General features: G+C 40.5%; 2 protein-coding genes across 12 annotated transcripts in view; one reads left to right on the forward strand and one right to left on the reverse strand.

Annotated features, from left to right (window-relative positions):
- Nucleotides 1-12,684, forward strand: part of acss3 (acyl-CoA synthetase short chain family member 3) — a 66,330-nt gene extending 53,646 nt beyond the window's left edge. For both annotated transcript variants that reach the window (XM_085138676.1, XM_085138677.1), the window contains exons 10-16: nucleotides 4,100-4,195; nucleotides 4,384-4,447; nucleotides 6,462-6,543; nucleotides 7,116-7,238; nucleotides 7,309-7,408; nucleotides 7,513-7,688; nucleotides 8,566-12,684. In XM_085138676.1, coding sequence (XP_084994802.1) covers nucleotides 4,100-4,195; nucleotides 4,384-4,447; nucleotides 6,462-6,543; nucleotides 7,116-7,238; nucleotides 7,309-7,408; nucleotides 7,513-7,688; nucleotides 8,566-8,649 — 725 coding nt within the window. In that variant the 3' untranslated portion in view covers nucleotides 8,650-12,684. The remainder of the gene's footprint in view (nucleotides 1-4,099; nucleotides 4,196-4,383; nucleotides 4,448-6,461; nucleotides 6,544-7,115; nucleotides 7,239-7,308; nucleotides 7,409-7,512; nucleotides 7,689-8,565) is intronic.
- The window catches only part of ppfia2 (PTPRF interacting protein alpha 2), a 186,274-nt gene continuing 174,160 nt past the window's right edge, over nucleotides 10,932-23,045 (reverse strand). For 4 of the 10 annotated variants that reach the window (XM_085138666.1, XM_085138665.1, XM_085138674.1 and 1 more), the window contains 7 exons: nucleotides 20,800-20,862; nucleotides 19,800-19,832; nucleotides 19,526-19,701; nucleotides 19,287-19,384; nucleotides 18,779-18,954; nucleotides 18,238-18,306; nucleotides 14,242-17,456 (listed from right to left, as the gene is read on the reverse strand). In XM_085138666.1, coding sequence (XP_084994792.1) covers nucleotides 17,154-17,456; nucleotides 18,238-18,306; nucleotides 18,779-18,954; nucleotides 19,287-19,384; nucleotides 19,526-19,701; nucleotides 19,800-19,832; nucleotides 20,800-20,862 — 918 coding nt within the window. In that variant the 3' untranslated portion in view covers nucleotides 14,242-17,153. Of the gene's footprint in view, nucleotides 14,089-14,241; nucleotides 17,457-18,237; nucleotides 18,307-18,778; nucleotides 18,955-19,286; nucleotides 19,385-19,525; nucleotides 19,702-19,799; nucleotides 19,833-20,799; nucleotides 20,863-23,045 lie in introns of those variants that run through there. The other 6 variants (XM_085138669.1, XM_085138668.1, XM_085138671.1 and 3 more) reach the window with 6 other exon arrangements.

Raw genomic sequence — 23,045 nt, forward strand, 5'->3', positions numbered from 1 at the left:
GAATGCTGCACTAAGGTCAAGAAGGACAAGCACAGAGATGAGTCCACTGTCAGAGGCCATAAGAAGATCATTTGTAACCTTCAATAAAGCTGTTTCTGTGCTGTGATGAACTCTGAAACCTGACTGAAACTCTTCAAATAAACCATTCCTCTGCAGATGATCTGTTAGCTGTTTGACAACTACTCTTTCAAGGATTTTTGATATGAAAGGAAGGTTGGAGATTGAAAACCTCAAAACATATCCAGCTTTTGTAAGTCAAAGTGCTCCGGTCAAGGTTTCAGAAGGGTTTTTTTACATATAGCAGACCACTGAAATCTGAAGGATGAAGAAAACCTTGGAGATTTTAGTAAAGCTCTGAATCAGCTGTTGGAGAATTTCTCATCTTGCCTCACGTGGAAATACAAGAACCCGTATTTTAGTGATGGAAGTAATTATTGAGAAATCTTTGCTTTATAAATCTTTGATTTCACGGCTGAAAGCGGCACAGCCACTTCTGATTTCCTGTATGGCTTGTTTAATGCTGAGGTCCAATTATAATGTCTCTTTTCATTTGAGTTTTGAATTTACTGGCTGTGCCTGGATTGCCGCCAGCGAGCTCTGGCTCCTGCTGTAAACAGCCAGGTTTAAACACTCCACTCAAGCTGACATGGTTCAGTAGCTGTGTCGAGCCCTAATCGACGTGCAGTCCAGTAGAGCTTGTAAATGGCCCTTACTGCATCCTCCTGGTTCAGACTGAAATTCTGCTATTGGCTGATTGCCAGTATTGGTTTAAAACTCAAAATGAAAAGAAGAATATTATCGGAATCTATTATGATTACATGTGATCAGCTGTTTTTATCATCCAACTTTGTAATAATTCTGCATTTCTATTCAATTATTTATTTTGCACAGAAAAGTTAACTTCTGTTTTTCACAACATACTAAATGACATAAAACATTAGAGCATTAGAAGAGTATCAGCACTGATCTTGAAACACCAAATGGTGCATACTCTCATCTCTTAGTCCGATTAAAAGTGTGTGGATTTTGCAGTGCAAGGTGTAACGGTCAGCAGAACTGAAGAGAAATCAAATGGGGTTGACTGGTCAACAGGGGATGTCTCATCACACTGTAGCTATTGTAGCTGTTCTCTATTGCGTCGTCGTTGTCTCCAAACGATGACAGCAGTCACTCTCAGACGTTTTGGGAAAGGTGTTCAAATAACTGCCATCTGATTTATAAATGGTGGGTCAACCTGAATCCCCCCCTGTAAGGTGTAATACTTAAAAAAAAAAAAAAAAATCATTGGCAGTGAGTGCTGTTACCCGCTGTCAGTGATGGGTTTTGAACCCTGCAGAGAGTGGCTAACTTGTCACTGATGAGCGAGGTTGCCAGTTCAGAGGCCACAGGGGTTGTGTTATGTGTTCCGCCAAACATCCCCCGACACCCTCCCCCTCCTTTGCTCCATCATAATTTGCTAACTTAATCCCCCCCCCCCCCCCCCCCCCCCCCCCAAACCAACTGCAGCCTCCTCCCTTTGAAACCTGCTGTGCTGGATGTTGGAAGCGGCTCTGTCTGCCTGCACCTGTTTCGATTAGTAGCAGAGGGAACTTTATTATATACTAGATCAAATTCACATCTCAGAAAGATACAGAGCTACTTTTGTCCTAATCCATGCCAGTGTGTCATGTTTCAACATTCCCCAAGATCTTCTAGAGCTACGTTATGATGTCAAAAAACAGTTTTAGGGATTCAGATGAGCTGCAGAAGCTTCCGTCTGAAGCAATTAGGATCAACAGCCTGTGTTTGGAGTTGATGGGGTTTGTGGACACTTGTAAAACCACATGTAAGGTTTTCTTTTCTGCTGACATTGCTAACCCAGATCTTGCAGTGATCTGGTAAAGATGCAGTGGTAAGGATTGGATGCTCTCAGTCTCCGTAGGAAATGCAGGCATTGTATTGTCTTTAGGGGGGAGCTGGTGTTGGCAGACCAATTGAGATCTTTGGGGATGTGCATGCCAACATATTTACTTCTATCTCTCTGAACATCTTGTGAGATGATTCACATTATTCCAATGATGAACAGCTGACTGTAATGTAAGACTTGCTGCAGGACCCTAGCCAAGGTTGTGTGACTGGTGTCATGTAAACATGAACATGAATGCAGCTTTTGCATGCTCAGTCTTGTTGTTCACATGTCATAGAGTCACACGGTGCATTTTGATGAGATGTGCTGAATGTAAACAGAATTTTGCTTGTTTACAAGAAAACACCACAGGGCACCATTACCTCTGGATGTAAAGTCATTTTGGCGAAGAGGTTCCCGCTCCCGCCCAGTCTTTCATGTTCATTCACACAGGTGTGTAACCCATGCGAAGTCCTCTGTTAATATAGTTTTCCCTCTGGCTTTAATGAGGGGGTATGTCTGATTTTGTCATTTGCATAGCGGGCCTGCAGATTTGAATATTTTGCCATTTTCCTTTTGCTCGCTCAGAAGACGAGACATTTCTGCCACCAGCTCTACCCTCCTCCCCCGCTCAAGACATGATCCGATTTGGTTTTAGAGTACCTGTCTGCATTCATTTGCATGTTAACGACCATCAAATATGTATGATACAAGCATCATATTTATACCACGTGCACTTCCTATAGAGTAGGCTCATTACCTTGTGAAGCAGCTTGTGCATCCATTTACATATTCGTCATGGGAAGTATGAGGCATTTTAGCAACCCCTTATTTGTAAAGTGGTCCAATAAGCCCAGGCTCTGGTTGGCACTAAAATGCCAAATTTAAATAGGACCTAATATACCCGAAGATAACATCTTATATTCTCGGGCTCTACTAAAGTAGCTTTGCTTGATTAACTGTTTAAATAATACTGGGCTTTTGTCCGCAGCTCCATCCACTGTCAGACGAAGCAGTTTGAAGATCTTCCCTTTTAGCTGCTCAATCGATGTAGAAAGCCAACCTCCTTGTGGCTAGGAAAAATTGTTGGTTGGCTGGTGATTGGTCACCGAGATGTTGAGCATGCAGCACCCAAAAGCTCCTGAGCAATCACTTTCAATAGTGTGGTGACTGCACGGGTTGCGGTTCGAGATTAGGGAGGGTTTGCAAATAATCTCCATCTTATTATAAATGCTGGCAGATTCCCAACACATTACAATCAGTCTGTGCAGTCGGTACTGATGAGTGCAACTCATCTGCAGTCTGCTTCATTGAAAAATTGGACGTATTGTGCAAGATTTCCGAGTGCTAATGTAATTTTGTGGTTAAATTACTGTCCTGATCACAAATGGTCACGCTGCAGTCTCCAGCCACTATTTTCCCTTGTGTGACTATAGCACTAGCAAACTTTGTTCTGATTGGCTGCCCCTCACACACAGATTTGCAGGTGGAAGTGTATGAAAAAACTATGTAGAACATTTTCCAAAACTCTTAAGTGTGTGTGTCTGCCTGTATGACCGGAGGAAAAAAGAGAAAATATAATGTGTCCCTTAAACTTCTGTAAGATTATTCTTGCCCTTTGTGCAAACAGCATGTATAAAGAGATAACATAATAAAAACATTTACATGGACGGATGAAAATGATAGAAATAATTGTGTTGTCTGTTACCTGTTGTGTGCATTTTTACTGAAACACGAGCTGAACTGAAGACACAAAGGCGGACTTTGTTCTCGTATTTATGCCGGGAGACTGATGTTCACCCACCAACTTAAAAAGGAGGACTGTTTCTGCACAGATGCTGGGCTTGCCTGCTGCTGTGTGATTTCTGATGTAATCTTCCCCACTGAGCTGGATTGATTCTGTTATTCCATCGGTGGGTGGGCTAACAGACCTGCCAGGCAAGTCTTTGCCGTTAATGGAGCATAGTTGTGTGGTGGAGTCGGGGAGAGCCCATAGGAGCTGTCATACTTTAGTTCAATGTAGGTTAACGCTGCTCACAGAGGCAACACAACACCACGCAGACTCTTTTGATCAGTGCCCCATGAAAGGGTTTTCATACAGGACAGTAAAACAGTCACATTACACCACATATCCAGAACTCTTGTGGTTTGGCTAAAACTTTGTGCCTCACTAATGAATTTTTCATGAATCCTTGTTTCTTTGTATCCTGTTAGAAACGGGCTCAGCTATTACTTCCAGTTGTATCGGTCTGGGAAACTCACTCACGCCACCTGCAGGCCAAGCTGGCAAACCAGTTCCAGGTTACAATGGTAAGAAATGACCTCTTTGTATTCAGTGTGTTACCCCCACGATTACAGCGTGAGGGATATCAGGGCAAGAGTGCGTCTTCTGATTGTAATTCCCTGTCTTACGTTTAAGCTTTTTGCACTTCCAGTTTGCCAGCGGGGGGATAGAACCACCTCTGAATTTGAAATGCACTCTTTTCCCTTTCCTCCAGTCACAGTGATCGATGATAACATACAGGAGGTGAAGCCAAGAAGCCTGGGAAATATTGTGGTGAGGTAAGCCAGGTGCATATGTTCACAGCAACGTGAGTGGCTTAGTTATCGCTTCACCTTTCTTTCTTCTGGGCCTCTCACTTGGACACGGACATTAAAAATATTATATATTTGCTCTTTGTACACAAGTGAAATGTGGACTTTGAATCTTTTAGTCATTAAGGGTAATTATTCACTTTTGAAAAACAAGCATATGACTATAAATAGCACTCACTTCTATTGCTGGAGTTGGGAAGGCAGGGTGTACATGCGCATGTTCATGAAAGAGAGTTACCTGTGTTAAGTGGACTTCATCAGGAAGCTTATCTTCCAGACTTCTACCTATCTGTTATCACTTCACTCCGTTGTTCTTTGTAATTGCTGGTATTGACTCAGTGCTAAGGGGGATTTCCAAGGACTCCATGCTACAGTGCATCCTGAGATAATGATAGGCAGAGCTACACTCAGACAGGAACAGCTGTGCTATTGTACTTGCTTGTTGTATCCAGAAAGTCTGTGCCAGCCAAAACTCAAACAGCTTCATAAAGTTGTGTGAATATTTACAGAGTAAGCTTACAGGCAGGAGGGAGAGTCTGTGAAATGTGTGATGTGTTACAGCTCTTAGCCACCGTGGTTTTTACTAGAAAATTGCCAAAAACATGAACAGATTAAATAAACAAAGTGGCTGCAGGTTTCTTTTTAGCCTCCTTACACATAATCATGCATGGTGACTGCATCCACCATGATTTGGTAACATGAACCCAAAACTACAGGCAAAAAAAAACTTTTTTTCGTCAATAACAGTTTAAAAGTAGTTTAATAAAATATATTAATCAGATTTAGACTACATCTTCGAAGAATCAGGCCTTTAGATTTAGAACTCACATGAGTTGACATGGAATGTACTCTCACTGCCCACTATATTAGGTACACCTTGTGTTACTGGTTTGTACCCCCGTCTGCCTTAAGAACTGCCTTAACTCTTCATTCTTCATGGCATTGATTCAGTAATGTCCTGGAAACATTCCTCAGAAATTTTAGTCCACATTGGTACGATAGCGTCTCACAGTTGGTGCTGTTTTATTGGCTGCACATCCATGATGCAAATATCCCATTCCAACAAATACTAAAAGTGCTCTATCGTACTGAGATCTGGTGACTGTGGAGGCCATTTGAGTACATTGAACTTATTGTCATGCATACAAATTCAGTTTGAGATAATTTAAGCTTTGTGATGCAGCACGTTATCCTGCATCTGCCATCAGAAAATGGTTACACTGTGGCGATAATGGGACGGACACAGTCGGCATAAGTACTCAGGTAGGCTGTGACATTTAAATAATGCTCAAATGGTACTAGAGGGTTCAAAGCGTGCCAAGAAAAGATCCCTAACATAATTACACCATCAGCGTCGACCTGAATCATTGATACAAAACAGGATGGATCCACGCTTTTGTGCTTGTTGTTTAAACTAAATTTCCATCCATCCATCTAAATGTTGCAGCAGAGCCATGTTGGCAGCAACAACCATGCCATATTCAAAGCCACTTTTCTTCACTATTTTGAGACTCTCTTTGAATTTCGGCAGATTGTGCTGACCATGTTCGCGTGCCTAAATCCTCTGAGTTTCTACTATGTGATTGGCTGACTTACTGTTGTTTAAAATGTTATTAAAAATCTGTAAAATGTAAATTCTTTAGACGCCATAATGGAATTTGTTTGTTACAGGATTGTTGCTTAAATTTAAATGTTCTGCTTGTAGTGAATAAACCCATGCAGAGGGTTGTTTAGTTTAAAACCTGGGAAATTGGGCCATTTGTTCAAGAACTGGGTCTCTCCTGTCTCCTTTTAAACAAACGCTGAGTTTTATTGTAGGACGAGCCCTTTACTGCCCTTTAACATTGGATACACTGACTCTCTGAGTTTAAACAATAAATCATGCCTAGCAGGTAATTTATCTGTGTTGCTATATAGAAACTGTCATGAATCAGACTTTTTCATACAGTTATCTGAATTAATTTTGTACGTCTTCTTTAAGATTGCCTTTACCACCTGGGGCAGCATTGTCTTTATGGCAGAATCAAGATCTGTTCAAGAAACTCTACTTCACAAAGTTTCCAGTAAGTTACATAATTACTTTAGAAATTCTCGCTGGTCATCAAAACATTGGGATTCATTTATATGTGACTGTCGGTATAGTGCAAAAGACTATTTCCCTTTTTTATGTGTTCTTGCTATATTTAAATAGTCAAATTAGTCACAAAAGAGCGGAATAATAAAGACAATTAATAAAGAATTCTCCTTCAGCACTAATTCAGTGGTTCTTGAACCTTTTCCAGGATTAATCATTTAAGAAGCTTAAAAAGATTTAAAACCTGTATTTATTTGAACAGTTTATGAAGCAAAACACCCACCCAAACTCCACAGTGAATTTTAGTAAAACAAAAAGTCAGTTGTTTGTTTAAAAAAACAAAATTGTTCCTGTATTATCCACACCCCAGCTGCAGAGGCTTTGTGGACCACAGTTTGACAAGCTGAAATAATATAGGAAGAGGTGTCCCTCTAGTGTTAGACGTGTTGCATTGCAGATTAACTTTAGGTATTTGTAGCCCTTAAACATTAGTGATGTTTAAACCGTCTGGAGGAATTGACTTTAAGCTGCAATTTTAATCTGATCCAAATGTGACTTAAGGGATTCTACGACACCATGGATGCTGGTTTTATGGATGAGGAGGGCTTCCTTTACGTCATGTCCCGGTCTGATGATGTCATCAACGTGGCAGGCCACAGGCTCTCTGCTGGAGCACTGGAGGAGGTATCAGAGCAGTTACAGGTGTTGATGAAGAGGATGTGAATGTTTCTCTGACGGTTGTGTTTTTTAACAGTCAGTGCTGCAGCACGCTGCAGTGGGAGACTGTGCTGTGGTAGGGCAAGAAGACTCTCTGAAGGGTCATGTTCCTTTGGCTCTGTGTGTGCTTAAGAATGGTGAGCAATACTCACTGGGTGTCATAATTTTGCAAGGAATTTAGGGCATAAAATAAAACTACCCGGCGGTATTAACGTTTTATGCTTTGCGCTACACGTCTCAGGTGTGCAGAAAACGGAAGAGGAGATTGTAAGTGAGATTGTGAAACTTGTGAGAGACACCGTCGGTCCAGTGGCTGCCTTTAAGAAAGTGCTCTTTGTCCGCGGGCTGCCAAAGACACGTTCTGGAAAGATTCCTCGCTCCTCTTTATCCAATCTGGTCAATGGCAAGCCCTACAAGGTAAGACTCAGCTGTTAAGGACACATGTAGTGCATTATTCTCATCAAACATTTCTGATGCTTGAGGATAAAATCTCTGAATTAAATTTTATTTTGCTTTTGCAAAGGCTTTACAGCAACTCTGGAGATGGTAATGCTAATTTTGCTACTTAGAATTTGAGCGACGATGGTGCATTAGTAAACCCCACACTCACTCAAAACAAAATTGTGGCTCTTTTGAGTTTTCAGACTCCAAAGATTTCTCTTTGGAGTTGCTGTCTCAGAAGTCTCCAGGAGAGAATAACTTGAGAATACCTCCTCATATGGTGGATTTGTCAACAGATTTTTCAGCTGCACAAAACGTTTCAGTGTGACAAGGATTTCTGCATTGACTGCTCAGAAAACATTCTGTTTGTTGTTGTTTTCATGCATTGTGCCTTCACTGTGCACACAGCGCCCACTCTCTCACTGTGAATTTTCTGGACTATTACCTGTGCTATTTATCACCATCAAAGTTGTGCTTTGGACTAGAAACCTGGCAGCTTCAAGACCATTAATATCAAAATAATAATATCAAAAATGTCTTCAAAGGGGGGAAAAAACTGAGGACTAAGTGGGTGTATTGCAAAGATCAGACCAAGAAGAGAGCGTGCATCTGAAAAAGGTAGAAAAAAGAACACAAGGGTAACAGCAAAAGACCCACAGGAATCTTTAACTTGCTAAAAATATTCATTAATGTGCCCATCATAAGGAAATGTCTACTGACTTATCAAAATAACAGCAAAAACTCCAAAAATAAATATATTAAAAGAAAAAAGAATAAATGAACCACTTACAAGGTAGTTTCAAAATTCTTATATGTTTTTTTTTTCCATGTTAAGATTTTTTTTTTTCCACAGATCTCTCCAACTATTGAGGACCCAGAGGTGTTTAAAGACATCGAGAAGCAAATAGAGAGAGCGTCCAGACACGGTGCAGCCTGAGTTCATCAGTGGGATGCCAACTGGACAGTCTGAGCAGTTTCTGGCAACACAAAAGTCACTCCATTAATAATAAATGTGCAAAAATGCTACGCACAAAGTGCTGCAAATGTGAGCACAATTTCTCAGTAAAATAATAAACTTTTCTTGTTTTCTAAATGAAGAAAAGGTAGACATTGATGTCTAGCCTTTGGAAACCATTCCAGATCCACACAAGTGCATTCATATTTCTACTTTGAATGGATCATACAGTTAGATCTAGAAATAATTAAATAATCATTTTTATGATTCTGGCTCTTTAGGCTATCAGAGAAGGACTGTCATGAAACAAAAGTAATGCAACTAAAGTGCAGACCTGTGTGTTTAATGCAAGGGAGTGAACAAAAACGTCATATGAAGCATTTAGCATTTGTTAATGTGGTCACTTTATGTTACTAACAAAGGCTAAATCCAAATGAATGAACAGCTTTAGCTGGAATGGCGTGTTGTTTGTTCTTGTTTTGATTTTTGGATACATTTTGGCTGCCGAGTTGGCATTTTGTGGTGCTTTTTCTCACAAAGGCACAAGGGGAGCAATACCATAAAAGGACAAAAAGTAAATGACACACACACAAAACAACAGCTTGTAAACAAGCCCCCTATACTGCTACTATATGTGTATGTAATTTTTTTTTAAAGTCCGTACAATTAACACACTTTCAGGCTGTGAGATCGAACTGAACGACTAACCTTGTGTTATCAGAATCAAATTATTAACATTTTGATGAATGTTATTATAGTTAAAACTACAACTAGAGGTGAAAAAAAGTTGACTGAAATTCAAAACTAGACTTTTGGAAAAAATAAAAGCTGATATGATTGTGAACTTAAACTAAAACAAAAACATAGGACGTAGTTTTAATATTTGTTAGTTTAGTAGTTTGTGATTAGGCCTGTTTGTAATACCTATACACATCTTCCTAAATCTTGCCCCGAGGATATGCCCTCCATACAAATAACACTGAAACTAATAGAAACTAACCTAAAACTAAACATTTTCAAACAATACAAATTAAATGAGAAAACCCAAACTAACTGGAAATCAAAAACAATTCATGCAAAACCGGGTTACATTACAGAATACAGGTGCCATATTCATTATAACATCAGGGTATTTTCGTAAACCACTACATAAAATTGTTCTACCCTTTGTATACGTATAGAAAGCAACGTAATAATAATGTGAATGCAAAGTATGGCTTTGTGATTCATGAAAAATAATGAAGACTCATTCATTGACAGTATTTTTCTTTTTTTTGTTTTATTGACAATGAAAATTTGTTTGCTCACCACTGTTTCGACCAAAGTACAAGAAGTAGTAAATAAAAAAAATAAAAAAAAAAAGGGGGGGGACGGGACACAAAATAAAGCGATTTGTTGTTCGTGCAAATAGAAGAAATTAAAATGTAAAATTAAAAGCTTTTAAGACTTGATTTTGAGTCGTCCGTCGGAAATAACTAAAAGACAGATAACAGGGCAGTACGGCAGGTCACCCTGTGAAAACTGACAGAAAACAAAGCGTTAACGATTACACCAAATGTAAGTCACAGCAAGCAACAGGTTTTTTTTTGTTTGTTTGTTTTATCATTAAGTCACCTCACTTCAACATGGTCATATACACTCTACACACACTATGAGCTAAAGCAGTCTGTCTTTCAGTTATTTCATCTGTTTGTGTCTGAAAGGAGGGAGGAGGGGGGGAGAAGGCCAGCTCGGCTAAAAGTGTAGTTGTCCTTTTTGTGTAAATGCATCGCCTGACGAAACATACAGTACAACAAGTGACATGTTCTATGTATGATGCACTGCCTCTTCTTTTTTCCCCCCTTTGATCTCTGAGAGGAGGTTTTGTGCGACTTCAGAGAGCATCGGCGTCTCTTTTTTTATTTTGTCCTTGGCTACTAAATAGTCCGTTGAGTTGATGCGTTTTTTTTGTTTTTTGTTTTTTAAAGAAAGTGCTTGTCATGTTTTTTCCTGCGTGTCGACACATCCCCTCAAAATGCTTTTTTAAAAAAATGAGTCCATAAGAAAGGATCACGTAGTTGCTAGAATGGGGGCTAGAAGTTGTTTTTTTCCCCACCACTAGAGGGTGTGTTTTGCCACAACATCCAGTCTCTTCCTCTCACTTTATGGTGGAGCACAGGATCATCATCGTCATAATTATCATTATCATCATCAGCAGCAGCACAATGAAAAAATAAAACCATATATACAAAATGATCTAGAGGGATGGGGTAATATGTTAAGAGCAGCATATAGTAATCTATGGTCCACTAAATGAGGTGGCAGGGATGTTGATTTTTTTTTTTTTTTGCACAAACTGAATATCTTTTTATACATATGTGTTTGTGTGTGTGCATATATATATATATATATATTTGTGTGTGTGTATATATATATATATATATGTATATATTAAAAATGGCATATTTATATTAATTTACAGATAACCTACACATCTCCTGTAGAAGAAATACACAGTACATTATGCTTTGACAAGTAACTGTACATGTAAAAGGTAGAAATGGGGCAGCCTGCAGGACAGTTTAGCACCGGCGTCTGGTGCCCACATTATAGGGGACGAAAAGGGGTTGTGGATGTGGGGGTGGTGTTAGAGAGGAGAGCAGGGCTTCTTGGCAGTGCGTGTCAGAATGGTTCACTCCTCAGCAGGTTTCACCCGTCTAGCAGCTCCACTAATTAGTCTCCTTTCAGAACTGCACCTTGAGGGGAAACAGTGAGTAAATTTTAATGAGAGAGCACTTAGTTATTTTTACCCCACTTTTCGCTGTTTCGAGATGAACCTTTGACCTTTCTTGTAGGTATCAGCTAAACAAGATGGAAAAAGATGCTTTCAGATATATTTAGTGGCATCCTTATTTTAATGAATCAACCTTTAAAAGAACTTTCAAAGGGACCTCTTAAAATCCCCCATATTTTCTGTTAAAATTGTAGATTCTTATATTAAATATAGCCAATTTTTCATGAAATGAGTGTATGAAAGTAAGCCCTGTGAGGCAGAAATTCATACTTCAGAGTGATCTAAATGCTCAATTTCAGATGGAGATAACAGATTAGAAAAACTAATGAGGTCAACTCAGGCACAGGAGCCCCAGGGGTATTTTCAGGTTTTTTCCAATTGGGAACAGATGAGAATTAATGGCAAGGCAAGGATTGCCCACAGGAAATCAGAATATTTGTTCACCAATAAATACAGCGTAGGTTCATGTGCAGCCTGCTTTCGCCCTCTGGGGAAACCCTTGAGAAGCCCCTCCTACAACATGGTAAAATTCAGTTTGCAAGGGGCAGCCAATGAGAACATAGTCAAACTAAAGGGGATAGGAGTTAAAGTCCAGCAAATAGAAATATGAAGCTAGAGCAGACTAGATTCACCACAGTGGACCGAGTCAGGTGCCCAAGATGCAGTTTTTTTTCCTCCCATGTTCTAACTGGCATGCATATATAACCTGTATACAAAGAACCAGCACAAAAGTCAAATGACTTGTTAATAAAACATGAGGCTCCCTGAAAACATAGTTTTCAGCTTTAAGAGGTAAATATTGATCATCTGGTACAGGCAGTTTCATAGAGCCTGATCTTATTTTATGCATCCCCAAATCAAATAGTCCACATTTACATATGTGACATAGCTGAGGTAACTAAGTTATGCATAATGATTAATTACTTCCCTGTCTGCTTAATGGATGGTGTTAAAGTCTTCTTCTACACATTTTTGTTTATGCACTCAGTTTATTGACAGGCTTCATTGCGTTCTTTCATCTCAGCCACGCAACTTTAACAACAGTGTTTTGGGCTGTAAGCTGTTCTAAAGTGCGGCTCAGCGCACAGCAGAGCCATAACTGAACACAGCAGCAGATAATGACAGGTCTGCTGCTGTATAGCGCCTATAAAACTCTTCACTCCCGTCAGATGTTTTCATGCTTTACTGCTTTGCAACTTCAAACTGAGGAGGCTTAATGTTGCTACTAAACAAATCCCCCCCCCCCCCCCCCCCCCAAAAAAAAGTAAGTAGGTAAATATTTTATCAAGTTTTGCACCTTCAGTAAATACTGATCCTGAAATGCAGAAGCCTGCGAAGGTAATGCAAATGTCTTACTGTATCGTTCTGGTACAGTATCCCCAGTTTCTGAAATGCTCTGAACTTTGCACCATTTACTTTTTTGCTGTGTAGGAGTATAACAAGCTGGTGAAAGCATTAGAAACTGCCTGCACAATGATCTTATTATAGTTATAACACAGCACCTTTTCCCTTATTGATTCAACCCCCTCTGCTGTGCTCTACCTTTTCCCACATACTTATTTCACTTTAACCTTAGTCCTTATTGCATGACTGAAATGCTTGAACTGGTACAGCCACAACAATAAAACCACCTTCCTAATCTTATAACAAATCTGCTCTGACCTGTCAGGTCATGGACAGATTTCCTGTTGTGCCTGGTAGTAAAATGAGTCCTTGGGGTTATTGAATCAGGCTTGTTTTGGAACATCCTGCTCAGTATGCTTGGTCTTACAGCAGTGTAGAGACAATATCCGCATGCATGCCAGGACCAAAGGTTTGCAACCGCATTGCAAAAAGGTGATCGGTGTTACTTCTTTGCTGTTAATGTTGTGGCTGATCAGTGTAAATGCACTGATGACAGCCTATGTCACAGAGGTGATTCAAGAAGACATAAGTTCAAATATTAGGACGTTGTTTCGTTAGTAAACATTTAGCCGAGGTCTTGTAAAGTTTTATGATTACCGATTCATTTCAACGATTTTAAATTGTTTTTAAGGACTTTTTTCTTTTTTTCTAGCAAAACATAATTATGTTTAATGTCTCATTGTTTGGGAAACTGGAATTGGAGACTAGGGCAAGCTCACTTTGTAATCTGTGAAGTCTGGATAAGTTTCATAAGGCCTTCTTCGGCAGCCGTGAACAGTCATAATCATGTAAATGAACTTTGTTAACTAATCTCTGTGTTAGACGCTCCTTGTTCATCTGAAAAGCTGATTTTTAAAGCTTTGACCATAACTGACTCATCTTTTTTGGACAGACATTAAAGGGCAGACATCAGGATGGGACCACAGCTCCCTGCATGCCCTGCTGTCTCCTATCACCTTATCACAGCTACCTGGCCAAAACACTGCAGAGCCTCGCCAAGCCGACCAGACAAATATGCTTATCTTGGGGGGGGGGGGGGGGGGGGGGGGGGGGGGAATATGGCCCTCGTCTCTTTCATCCAGTATCTGTTTTAAGTGCTTCTGAGGAAAGCTGTGCATTAAACAGGGCGAGATTCTGTGTTGTGTTACATACAGTGTACAGTTTAAGGTCCCTCTCTTCCTCCTCTCAGCAGGAGTAGGTTCTCACCGTGGAGCTATCCAGTCGCTGCACCGCAGATGGTCCAACTGTAGGGGAGACAGTTAGCGGGGAATTATCATGAAGTCGGAATATTTAGGTTCCTACTGTGCAAGATGGATCCAGAGGGAAAGGAAACATTATTCTACTTCCTTACCACACCAAACCACAAGGTTAGAGATTCTCAGCAGGGACAAGAAATATCTGAGTAGCATGTTCCTGCAGTAGAGGAGGCTGCAGTTTCAGGACTGCATCTGAGGGGGAACTATTTCTTTTACCTAAGAACTACCTACCAAACGATTACCAAGGACAAGATTTCTAGAACGCACTGTGAGCACTGACAGTAACACTTTTTGTTTGTATTTTATCCAAATATGACAAAGGAATGTTGATACAATCAGTGTCTATTTAGGTATTTAGAGTCTCCACATTTAATTTGAGAGCTGAAGAAGCCTCTTGGATGAGATGTGAAGTGTCTTTAAAGAAGTTCAGTCCCTTTCTTTCCAAGCTCCTTAATCTATCAGCTTTATTAAATCTAATATTAAAGCAAATATTTTGCCATTTTACTCAAGTTTATAGTTGTGTAATCAAAATCTAAAGTTCACATTTCAGGACACAATTTAACCAACATAGAAGTGACTTAAACCTGCACTTTATCTAATGGCCACCAGGGGGGTGTCAACCAGTCCTGTTGCCCATTTGTATTAGGGTTTTGCAGATATGTGACCAATAACCACGTGAGGTTAACCTGTCCAGCATTTTAGACATGCCACATTTTTGATGACAATGTAGAATGGAGTGAGTAAGGGCCCAGTCACACGGGCGTAAGTTGCACCGGCTGTGAAGGAAAAATGGTTTGTGACCCACATTTTCTTTTAGTTTTACCACTACTGTGGTACTGTGTTAGCGACTGTTTGCAGAAAACCAATGAAAACTACAGGCAGCCCTCGCCACCAAAAACAATCACTAGGAAGTTTCTGCTGCAGCAACCTCTTTGCAACTGATTTCACCCAGTAACTCACAGGAACCTAGCTAAGGTTGTATCACATCCAAAGTGGTGGACAACTTTTGGAGTCACGTGAGAAACTTAAAAAAAAAAAACGTGCACAGAGTACCGTACATGTTGTATTCCAGTCTATTTTACCATGTTGTTTTGTCTCTGCATCCCTTCACATATGTGGGCGAGATCCAGCCATAGCATCTGATTCTATCTTTACTTCTACCTGACAATGAGGTAATTGTGCAAAGCTGCATAACATGCAAGAACTGCAAGACAGAAAGTACTGTATGAAAATGCAAAGTGATTGGTTGCTCTTTTTAGGTCATCCAATTCAGTAGGTGGAAGAGTCGAACAAACTTTGATCATGGTAGTGGTCACTGTGAGCCTGAAACTATATAGTCTCCTCTATTGCAGGAGCATTGTCTTCCTTTTTCCACACAATGGCAGTTACTTGTAGTGACACGTCATAGAAGTAGTCATGGATCACTCAAAGGAAATTCCTGCTTTGAGTGGACATCACCAGCGACTAGATATCAGTGAGCTGTGGACATCACAGATCAGGGGACAGAGTGAGTAGAGACAGAGGAACACACGAAGGCTGTTTCTGTGTTATTGGGAACACCTTGTTAGAAGAGAACGCTGGCCAAAAATCAGTATATTTTGATGAGTTCCCATCATGTATTACTGCATGGCATAATTGATAATGATTTCCTTTAAAGGATAATTCTGGTTTATTGTGATCTTGATTTATATAGTGTACATATAGGATATATAGTACATAGTATATACAGTCTTAATGAGCAGATTGAGTTTACTCATTTTTAGTAGGACCTGAAATACCAAAACTTTCTTTGATTTATACAAATTTCTGCCCATCCATAATGGTTAAGTATAGCCAAATAGTTTTAATATTTACAAGAGCTCAAAATACTCAAAAGTTGAACTCATTTTCCTAATAAAGGCTGTCACGGATAGCTGAAAGTGACAACTGACTGTTGTTTTAATTGCTGAGATATGGAAATGTGGCTACAAAAGGTAGTTCAGAGCAGTGTGGTGATCACACAGGTTTTAAACTGATCCCCTAACAGCCCAAAACCTTTCAAGATAAAACAAACAAGTACTCATTCATTAGGAAGTTTAATAAGTAGTTTTACAGTAGAGAGTTTACTTTAACCAACCTGTGCTCAGTGTCTGAACTGTGCTAAACTGTGAAAGGTCTTTCTGTTCAGCTCTGTCCTTTTTTAGCATCTACGTCAATCTCTGTGGTTTAAGGTGTAACTTGTGTCCCAGTTTATGCTTTCAGATCTCACTCTCTTAAATACAGGGTTTGTCATCAAATTGGCAGACTTCCATTATTTTTATTGAGGTCCAACTTTCTGTGTAGTGCAAGAAGAGTAGTCTAATGCTCCCAAATCTCAGCAATTTCTTTAGCAAGAACAACATTAACATTTTAAAAAACAAACAAATAAACCAAACTACCCAAATTTCACAAACCAGCATTGCCCTTTAATATTAAGACTGTTTTAGCCAGAGTCCTCTTTAACAGTAAAGGGTTGAGGAATCGCACAAACTGTCAGTTTTAGTTGGTAAAAGATTCAAGATGTACTGTTCACCTATGTAAACCTCCTGATTCAGGCCAACTTACATAGCACCGCTCAGCCACTTTTTGTTTTGCTGCTTCATTACTTCAAGGGTTAAACCAACAAGCATGGGTCCTAATCCATAGCTTGACCCCTAGTTTGTTTTTAACTACCAGGGTGAAAGACCATCTATTTTGCAGCTCTGCAAAACAATACCCTTGGAGTTGGATATTAAAGAGAGCTAATTATAGAAAGAGAAAAGAGAGGCGAGGGTGAGAGACCACAAAGAAAAGGAGAGATACAGCAGGACAGTGGTTGGCAGAGACCATGTAAAGAGGAGGGAATATATGTAGACTAATACTACAAATAATAATATTAACACACGCAGGGCCAACAAGCCCAGGACCTTCAGATGGGCTGACCTTGAAACCAATCCAAATACATGTCGTCAGGACTGTCATCCAGCGCCTCATAGAGGACTGCAGAGCAGCCGTCACAGAGTCAGAGAGAACAAGAGACACAGTCAGAATGCTCCTCACACACAGCAGGGGCAGGAGCTCCTGCTCCCAGGTGAGATGCTTTCATCTCCCTGTTCAACAGGCAGACATAACCTATGTGTTGTTTGAAAGCCAGGCTTGAGAAATGCGAAAGTGTCATGTGTGAGAAATGAAGTGCACTTACCCTCTGGGGGCAGTCTTCTGGAGTGACCGGATGTTGCGGTGAGACGGAAGCCAGCAGGGAGTGTTTCTGCTGATCCAGGCATCATACTGATACCATGGATGTCCCGGGGAGGGAACTGCCTCCGCCACGATGGGCCTCGGAAGTCTTTGTCATCGCACTGAGTGACAGAATGATAGAGAGCTTGTTTTTAGACAGAAAAGTTAAATAATTATATGAGGTGAGAGAAGAAAGTTTCAAGAGAGCAGTCTTTGACTACTATCCCGAGTCCAAACGGCTCTCGCTCTCACCACCTGGTTCAGGCCTTAAGACTGGTTTGTGGCCCTCCTTTCCCTCCTGGCAACCTCCGGGACTATTGTCCTTTCAAGGTGAAGTTACACCTTTGTTAAACATGTTGATTGCAGTGGTACTTCTATTCAGTAAGTAGTTGATGGCTTGTTTAAAGGCAAGTTGGCATCTTCCATACAGACTATGGGTGACAGCAGCAATCTGCTAAGCAATCACAGAAAGGTTTATGGTCCGGCACCCCCTTTACTACTGATTTCACCTAGCAACAGCCAGCAACCGGTCGGGGCTGCCGAGTGGTTTGTTAACATATCATTCCATAGCAACAAGAGGCTACCAGGGGATCTCTAACTTGTCTATAGGCCTGTGCAACTGAGGCCTAATAACACTGATAAGCTTAATGCTTCAACATAAGTGAAAACAAAACATCCTGGCAGAGCTCATTACTTTTAAAGGGGAACGTGATATGTAGGATTTTGGATTTTTTTTTTTTTACAAACTAACTTCAAAATTTGTAAGAGTATTTGTTATATTTAACAAATACCTAATATCTAATAACGTTGATAGAATGTGACTGTTAGAAATCCTTTAAAAGGCTTAGTTTTCACATTTCACCTCAGTGGTGTGATCTCTTGTGGGTGATAGTTACTTCTCACCTCATCCAGTCTTCTGTCAGTGCCCAGCGCCAGCAGATTATTGTACTCTCGCTCCAGAATCTGACGTGCCTGAGGGGAAGAGGAAGGAGAACAAACAAAAAAAAGACAACACATTCAGAAGGCCAGCTATTCTTAGCTGCATGGTAGCAGAGGCAGCTGACACATTACATTATTCGTGGATTTTACCCGAGTATAGAGATGAGATAAGCAGTGAAAATTCACAGGGAAACTTGCCAGGGTGACAGTTGGCAAATCTGCATGCTCTAATTTAGATTCCACCGGCTTTTGAAGGCTGATACCAACATTCCTCTATTTTTGGACTGAAGCTGGCGACTGATGATATTTCTGCCCATAATTTACACCTTTAAATTTTTTTTTCAATGTCTATGCCAAAAAAGAGCTCCAAAAAATATCTCAATCGCAATAAAGATTTTCTGTTTTCAGCTGGAAAAACGTTAGACCAACTTAATGTTGTTGTTAGTGCACAGTCAAATCTGCCAAAGAAAATTGACTAGACTGCACAGTGCAGCTGCAGTAGTACCTGAGTGTTTTGTGTGGGGATCTGGAGGAGCAGCGCCAGGCTGCTGTAGTCAAAGTTGTCATCCAGGGCAACCAGAGCTCCATGCACACCGCTTTCCAGCAGGATGTTGGCGTAGTCCCTCAGGCCTATGCTCTGCACCCAGCGGATGACCCGCTCATTACTCCACACCAGAACGTCTGCAGAGACAAGTATGGACTTCAAATGTTTTCACATATATTTGGTTTATTACAACATTTTTGTACCTGGAAAAAGTGTCAACTGAACTTGCACATTTTACCAGATTTAAAATACTTTTAGACTAGATGTTAGTCTGGAAATTTCTGATATAGTAAGATTTCACACACAGTTCATACAAAGCGGAAATTCATTTTATGTTTTAAAGGAACTGTCACAGAAATACAGTTATCTGTTTTCATGCAGGAACTCAATAAAGACAAATCATGGAGGAAATTTTCAGCCTTGGCAAAGATGCGCACTCTCAAACTGCTCGTGTCTTGGATGTACTTGCCTCTCATTTCATGCTGGCTTTGCTCCCTGCGTCTCTCCAGCTCCTTCCTGTCATAGTTGAGCTTCTTCAGACACATGATCCCGTACTGTAGACTTGTTCTGATTTCAGGAAAACAAAGTTAAAAAGAAACGGATGCCCTCTCAGCTTAGCACCTCCCAAAAAACCTTTTAAAGTATGAGTTACTAGAGCCAGCTCAAACATTTTGTACATATATTATAAGTATGATGCAAGTCTACTACCTGTGGAAGCTGTCCACCATTTTTAGGTGCACCCTCAAGTCCTTCTTGGTGAGGTGGTCCAGCATACGGGCATCCACGAGGCACTCCATGAAGTAGCTGCGGTACTGAGGTAGTCCTAGACTGGGCAGCCATTCGTTCCCTATCCACTCATGGTTCATGTCACCATAGGCAAGAGTCTAATAGAAAACACATTTAACACGATATTTAACAAAACTCGCCAAACCAATTGCATATTTTCACTCTGCCTATAAGAGACAACAGGCTTTCCACCCACCTGTGCCCAGCTGCCCTCTTCAGACTCCGACTTCTAGCTCAAACACAGGGGAAAGAAAATGAAGACCAATTGTGACTTTTAGAACAATAACAAATCCTTAAATTGCATCCAATTCAAACTGATAGTGCATGAGGAGACCCTGAAGGGAAACACAAATTTCAGCAGCAGCTGTTATACACCTTATGGCTTATGTTTTTTGTTTTTCATAACCAATCAAAAGTAGACCCTGTCAAAATTGGCATTTGCTTTAGTGTTCCAGCAATTTCGATAGCTGAAGGAAGGTGCTTTTATTTATTTTATTTATTTTTTTAACTTAATTTACCTTAAATTGCATGTAAGTGGATGACAATGGAGACTCTCAATTAAAATAATGGGACAATCTGAATCCAGTTAATTAAGATACAATATGGTAATAAAATAAATCAAACAAAAAAAAACCCCAAAACTTACCCATCATTTTATAACGAACACTCTGCCTGCTACAATAACACTGACACTTGCCTCCGGATTGGCCTGAGATTGAGGTGATGAAACGTCTCTCCACACGTTTACAAGTTTCTCTATTTCTAAGATTGGTATTTTGATTAAACTCTACAACATGCAGTTTCATAAGGAAAAGTCCCCTGTATGCGAAAAAGCTGACTGTGAAATGCGATTTAAATAACTCTGACATCTGGTATGTGGCGAGTAACAACACCACAGAAATAAACAGCTGAAAATTGATGATTCGTGACCTTTCATTATGGAGCTTTACTGAGCCAAAGAACAGTGAACGGTGACTCAAACCTTCATTGAGGCATCAGCAGCTGCTTAAAGCTTCAAGCTGGCCATTAGTGTTGAGAAGAGGTTCATAGACCGGGGAAGGGTTTAACCGCTTCATGTCTTCTCCATTAGAAACCATTCATATTTTTCCACCCTCTGATAATCGCACTTATACCACCAGACAAATATGAGTGACAGAAAGAAAAGGGTAACCGTTAAAGGACACAGCAGGACTGACCGTTTTGGAAGGGGCTGCCAGGGTCTCCATCTCCTCATGGGTCACCCATACATTGCCTGATGGCTATAAGGGGCAGAGCCCAAGAGACAGAGCAGCAGCAGGGTTGGTAGTAGAGGTCCGGTAGGAGGGGCAAGCAGTGTTAAAGAAGAAGAGCAGCACCACTGTAAGCCAATAGTGTTATAGCATCACAGTCAGATGATGAACTGGCCCCAAACCCGCCAGGGGTCAAAGGGCATATGCAAAGGACAAAAACACAAAGTATAACACAGGACATATGCATACAATACATACACAAGAGACGCAGATAACAGGGACATTTGGCATGCACAACATTTAAGACTGAATAAATTAGTAACCAACACCAACAGACATGTAAATTGCACGTTACCCATCTATTCACCTTCCACTAGCAGACAGCCAGCTCACTCAAACGAGCGAAACAAAACACATCTCTAATGGTGTCTGTCCATATCATTCACACCTACAGGTGCAACTAACAATAGTAGTGATGATTATGTTGTCTTGGCTACTCTACGGGATAAATTAGTAAGAAAGGCAGTTAAATGGACCTGGACTATGTTTGGGGATTTTTCCATTAATGATGTTCTTATTAATGGACTAAAAAAAATACAGTAACATAATGCTAACCTTTAATAAACCTCTCTGTGTGACTGTATTACATTATTTATATATATATATATTTTTTTTAAGCTGGTTTCTCTCATTGTTGTCCGTTTGGCTGCATTGAGTTGTCACTGTTGAGCAAAAGAATGACTGTTCAGCAGCTACAGGATCAGATATTATTGCCTAGATAATAAAAATGTAAGGCAGTGATTTCCAGTCAAGGTCACTATAGGACAGATGGGGCGACTATGGCTCAGGAGATAGAGCAGGTCGTCTAGCAGGTCGAAAGCGTCCGTGGCCAAGATACTCCCAATGCATCCATTGGAGCGTGAAAATTTGAGGGCATATAAGGTGAATGGGTGAATAAGGCCTGTAGTGAAAAGTGCTTTAAATGGTAAATGGCCTGTATATGCTTTACTAGTCCCTAAGGACCTCAAAGCGCTTTACACATCCAGTCATCCACCCATTCACACACTGGTGATGGCAAGCTACATTGTAGCCACAGCCACCCTGGGGCGCACTGACAGAGGCGAGGCTGCCGGACACTGGCGCCACCGGGCCCTCTGACCACCACCAGTAGGCAACGGGTGAAGTGTCTTGCCCAAGGACACAACGACCGAGACTGTCCAAGCCGGGGCTCCGATTACAAGGCGAACTCCCAATTCTTGAGCCACGATCGCCCCACGATCGCCCCACGATCGTATCTCACCAGATAAGTTCATTTTCACTTATCTATTTGAACTAAGCACCAGTCTATTTAAACTGGACTGGTTTAATATGTGTGCATATGTGTACAGTAATATGTGTGCAGATTACTGTAGAAAGTAATTACTCTGGAAAAAAATCAAATGTAATTAAAAAAACTTAGAAGTGAAAGTTACTACTGTGTGCTAATAGCAAAAAAAAAAATGCTAAAGAAACTGCAAAAAGTATGAACAGGGGGATGAAGTTGTTAGCTTGGGAAACATGGAGAATAAAAAAGTAGTATAAACTAAATGTGAAAAGGAAGGGTGGGTCTGACTGTGAAGCAACACGCTCATTTACTAATGACTTGCGATCGTTAGCCATTTAGCGTGAGGTTTCACATTATAGGTAATTATCCATTATGAAATGGATATGACCAAGATTTATAGTATAAAATATAAATAAAATGAACAAATTGATCTGTGAAGGGGTTCTTGAGTCCATCTGACAGGTGTTTGAAGGTAAAACATTTAAAAAGGTTGGGATGAAATGGTAAAAGGTAAAGATAAAACCATTGCATGTTTCTGGTTTCAACGAGGCTGGGAAACCACCAGTTTTTACACTCTGTAGAGTTTCTGCTTGACATGCACATCCTGCTGCATTTACAAGGTCAATTAACCCCCTCTGTTAAGTGCAGAGGTTTTAAGTGTGAGGCCTGCCACAGTTGGGGGAGTTTGATTGGACTCGTCTCTGGCTCTGTAATGAAAATTTCATGAGGTGTGGAAGTGGAGCTAAGTGGTGGAAGAGAGGGCGAGGTGAAGGGGTAGCACAGCGGAGAGTACCGGCAAAGTTACTAAACAACAGGAGAGGTGAGAAGAGATTCTGAGCTATAATGCTTGCATGCATACTAGCAGCATCTAAAAACAACTTTAATGAAT

The sequence above is a fragment of the Neolamprologus multifasciatus genome, chromosome 17, assembly GCF_963576455.1.
Source record: "Neolamprologus multifasciatus chromosome 17, fNeoMul1.2, whole genome shotgun sequence".
Classification (NCBI taxonomy): Eukaryota; Metazoa; Chordata; class Actinopteri; order Cichliformes; family Cichlidae; genus Neolamprologus; species Neolamprologus multifasciatus.